This window comes from Miscanthus floridulus, chromosome 2 (genome assembly GCF_019320115.1).
Source record: "Miscanthus floridulus cultivar M001 chromosome 2, ASM1932011v1, whole genome shotgun sequence".
NCBI lineage: Eukaryota > Viridiplantae > Streptophyta > Magnoliopsida > Poales > Poaceae > Miscanthus > Miscanthus floridulus.
The window spans coordinates 88,297,969-88,302,503 of record NC_089581.1 but is presented as its reverse complement, the minus strand read 5'-3'; the positions used below and the strand labels follow the sequence as shown (position 1 = coordinate 88,302,503).

General features: G+C 44.5%; 1 protein-coding gene across 1 annotated transcript; it reads left to right on the top strand.

Annotated features, from left to right (window-relative positions):
• Positions 1–526: 526 nt before the first annotated feature.
• On the top strand, positions 527–4,158 carry LOC136539188 (uncharacterized; the record flags this gene model as incomplete). The annotated part of the gene is made up of 1 exon (XM_066531130.1): positions 527–4,158. A coding segment is annotated over exon 1 (2,514 nt), but the record flags the coding sequence as incomplete, so codon positions are not given.
• Between the last annotated feature and the right edge of the window lie 377 nt (positions 4,159–4,535).

The following is a 4,535-nucleotide window of genomic DNA, read 5'->3' as shown; positions in this document are numbered from 1 at the left end:
ACCATAACTCCTTGATACGAGATCCAATGAAGCTGGTTTTTGACTTGTTGGAAAGAGCGCGTCGTCCTCTTTCACATGGGTCCAACCCCACTATCAGAATCTACCGAATCTGTGCGCAGCAAGCCAAAGGACGCACAGACCTACAGCCCATTGAGGGACGCCCAGATTAGGGTTTCCCACTCCCCCTTGTGCTCTCCTCCTTATAAATAGAGCCAGCAGCCATCAGAATGAGGTTGGGTTTTGTTTAGATGCAAGATAGCTGCTGCTTCTTCCTTGTAAACGCGTGTGTCGACTAGACCACCCGATTTGCTTGTTTCAAGACCCCAACTTGTGATTCAGATTCGGCCTTTGGCTTAAATCCGTGAGTTATTTGCTTGTTCATCTTGTTCTTGCTTGTTCTCGGTTGCTTGCAGGTTCATGGTGTTCTTGGCACGGCAAGAACATCACAATCGGAGCCGGTGTACCTGTTGCTAAGGCGCAGCAACCTTGTGGTCGTTGTAGTCGGACAGCCAACGTCGAATCCACCCCAAATCGAGTTTATCCACACTCACCAAAAGATCAGGAACAACCCCTTGTCCCATCATGTGGTAATCAGAGCAAGGTTCTTTGGTGAGTGATTTACCGTTCATTACTTTACCTATAGTCCAGAAATATAAAAATAGGATAGAACTGAAATTCCAAACACAAGTTTGAGCCTTGCTGATCTGCTTAGTTCTTTGCTTGTTGAGTTTGTGGTTTACATCGTGGTGTCAAGTGCTGGTTCTTAGGTTCTAATCCTTTAGAGTTTCGAGTTCTTGTCACGTTTCAGTCACCACACAATCCGTTGTTGCCTTTCCCCCCACTTCAGCCGCTGCAATCTCCACCAATACCACCACAACCAGCAGCAAAAGCACCGCTGTTTTTCTCGACCTTTTCGCTGAAACCCTCACCACCATCACCTTCAGCCGTGCCTACACAAACACTACCTTATGCACCTGTCGTTTTGGTGCAAATCTGAGTACACTCAGTTCTGAAAATAAGAGAGTTCAAATTGCATATTTGTACTACTTGTTGCAATCCTTATCCCTAGTAAAAGAAAGTCTATGCTACTTGCTGCATTCTTGTTATAATCATATTGCAAAAGTTCAGTTTGTGCTACTTGTCGAAAAGAAAAGAAAAGAAAAGAAAAGAAAAGAAAAGAAAAGAAAAAGAAAATAGAAAAGAAAAAGAAAGGAAAAGGAGGAAAGAAAGAAAGAAAGAAAAAAAAGAAGGGTTAAGTTGATGCTATTTACTCTCATCATTTCCATTGTTTGCTACTGTCCGGTGACAACATTTGTGTCTAGGCTCGCGTCTCTAGCACGGGTTAGCCTAGGACCAGCACGGTACTATCTTTGAACACTTATTCAACTTGCATTGACTAACGTGGTTCCAGCTGTACCTTGATTTTTTTTAAGCCACCTACAGCTCCACAAATTATCTACAACGTCACAGGGTTCTACTTGCTACTACTTGTGTTGTTCTTGTCGTCGCCAACACCATCTGCATAGCAAGGTAAGGACTTGTAAGAACTCGGTTGCACATGCTGAGAGAATGAAAATTGTTGCCACCTAATTCAGTTAGTTGGTAGGACATATTTTCTTGTGATTCCCTTGCTACATACTAACCATGGCAGGAGAAGGTGAAAGGACCCCTCCACAATCACCTCGATCAAAAGCCTTGCTGCAACACTTTGAACGCAAAGTGAGGCTCCATGCTGAACACCTTGATGAGGATGTTCGTGTCACCAATGAGCGCCTTGGTCAATTGGAGACGGCTCAGATTGAGACCAACACCAAGTTGGCTTCCTTGGAAGGCACTCTTGGTTCTGTTAATACATCTCTTGTAGGTGTCTTGGAGCAATTGGAGAGGATGGAACAGAATCGCTGTGATGGTTTCGAACGACGCAATCACAACAACAACAACACCATGGGCAGTGCTGCTGGTCATGATGAAGAAGAATATGCAGCGGACACTGAGCTTGATGAGGAGCTGAATGGTCATCGACGCATCGAACAACATCGCCGCCGCCATGAGACAGGTCCTCGCCGACCACGGCAAGAGGTACGTGCCGATGACTCATTTGGCAAGATTAAATTCACCATACCTGCTTTTGATGGGAGGTATAATCCTGATATGTACCTTAGTTGGGAATTAGCTGTTGATCAGAAATTTACTTGCCATGATTTCCCTGAGGACAAACGTGTTAGGGCTGCAACTAGTGAGTTTACTGACTTTGCCTCTGTTTGGTGGTCTGAATACCATCGTAAGAACCCAAATAACACACCAACTTGGGATGCTTTGAAACGGGTCATGCGGGCCAGATTTGTTCCTTCTTATTATTCCCGTGATCTTTTACATAAGTTGCAACAATTGAGGCAAGGATCCAAATCTGTAGAAGAATACTATCAAGAGCTACAAATGGGTATGCTTCGTTGCAGGCTAGAGGAAAATGAGGATGGTGCCATAGCTAGATTTATGGGTGGGCTGAACCGGGAGATTCAGGATATTCTAGCTTATAAGGAATATAATTCTGTCAATCGTTTATTTCACCTTGCTTGTAAAGCTGAACGAGAAGTGCAGGGACGACGAGCTAGCATGAGGGCTAACATTCCTGCAGGTCGTGCTAGCCCATGGACACCCTCCAATGCTGCTGCACCGTCAACGCGTGCACCCCCACAATCTTCCTCGACCATCAAGCCACGCTCCTCTACAACAAATTCTGTACCATGCCCAAGTGAACCAACTAGAGGAGCAACGGCTACATCTACCAAGAGTTCATCCTCGGTGGTATCCACGGGGAGAACAAGGGATATTCAGTGCCTACGCTGCAAAGGATATGGCCATGTACGCAAGGACTGCCCAAGCACACGTGTGATGGTTGTGCGAGCTGATGGTGGGTATTCCTCTGCTAGTGATTTTGATGAAGAAACATATGCTTTGCTTGCTGCTAACAATGTAGCGGAAGGAGATGATTTCCAACAAGACGAAGAGCACATTGGGGCTGAAGCTGCTGAGCACTATGAGAGCCTCGTGGTGCAGCGGGTGCTAAGTGCCCAAATGGAGAGGGCTGAGCAAAATCAGCGCCACACTTTGTTTCAAACCAAGTGTGTGATCAAGGAACGCTCTTGCCGTGTGATCATAGATGGAGGAAGCTGCAACAACTTGGCAAGTGCTGAAATGGTGAAGAAGCTTTTGTTGAGCACAAAACCACACCCGCAGCCTTACTACATTCAGTGGCTTAACAGCAGCGGCAAGGTGAAGGTAACACGATTGGTAAGGGTAGAGTTTGCCATTGGTTCTTATCATGATTCCATTGACTGCGATGTTGTGCCTATGCAAGCATGCTCTATGTTGTTAGGTAGACCATGGCAGTTTGATAAAGATTCCTTGCACTTTGGTAAAACAAATCAATACTCTTTTGTGCATAATGACAAGAAGATTGTGTTGCACCCCATGTCCCCTGAGGCTATTCTAAGAGATGAACTTGCTAGAGCTAGCAAACTTAAGAATCAGGCTGTTGCTAGTGAAAATCAGATTGTCGCTAATGAACTTGAGAAACATAAGAAGAAGTCTAGCAAATCTGTTCATCATAATAAAAATGAGATCAAGCTGAAAGGCTCTTGTTACTTTGCCACCAAATCTGATTTGGATGAGATTGATGCTAGTACTACTGTTTGCTATGCTTTGGTTTGCAAAGAAACTTTATTTTCACTCGAAGATACATCTATTTCTTTGCCTCCTGCTGTCACTAATCTTTTGCAGGAGTATGCCGATGTTTTTCCAAAGGAGGTACCACCGGGGCTGCCACCAATTCGAGGGATTGAACACCAGATTGACCTCATCCCTGGGGCTTCCTTGCCTAATCGTGCGCCGTATAGGACCAACCCGGATGAGACAAAAGAGATTCAGAGACAAGTACAAGAATTGCTCAACAAAGGTTATGTGCGTGAGTCTCTTAGCCCTTGTGCCGTTCCCGTGCTTTTAGTTCCTAAGAAGGATGGATCATGGAGCATGTGTGTTGATTGTAGAGCGATAAACAACATCACAATCAGATATCGTCATCCTATTCCAAGGTTAGATGATATGCTTGATGAATTGAGTGGCTCAATTGTGTTCTCTAAAATTGATTTGCGTAGTGGTTACCACCAGATTCGTATGAAGCTAGGAGATGAATGGAAAACAGCGTTTAAAACTAAGTTTGGTTTATATGAATGGCTTGTCATGCCCTTTGGATTGACTAATGCACCCAGCACTTTCATGAGATTAATGAACGAGGTTTTACGCTCTTTTATTGGCAGATTCGTGGTGGTATACTTTGATGACATCTTGATATATAGTAGATCATTAGAGGAACATCTTGATCATTTGCGTGCCGTTTTCAATGCTCTACGGGATGCACACTTGTTTGGCAATCTTGAGAAGTGCACCTTTTGCACAGATCGAGTTTCTTTTCTTGGATATGTTGTGACACCGCAGGGAATCGAAGTTGATCAAGCCAAGGTTGAGGCCATACACAG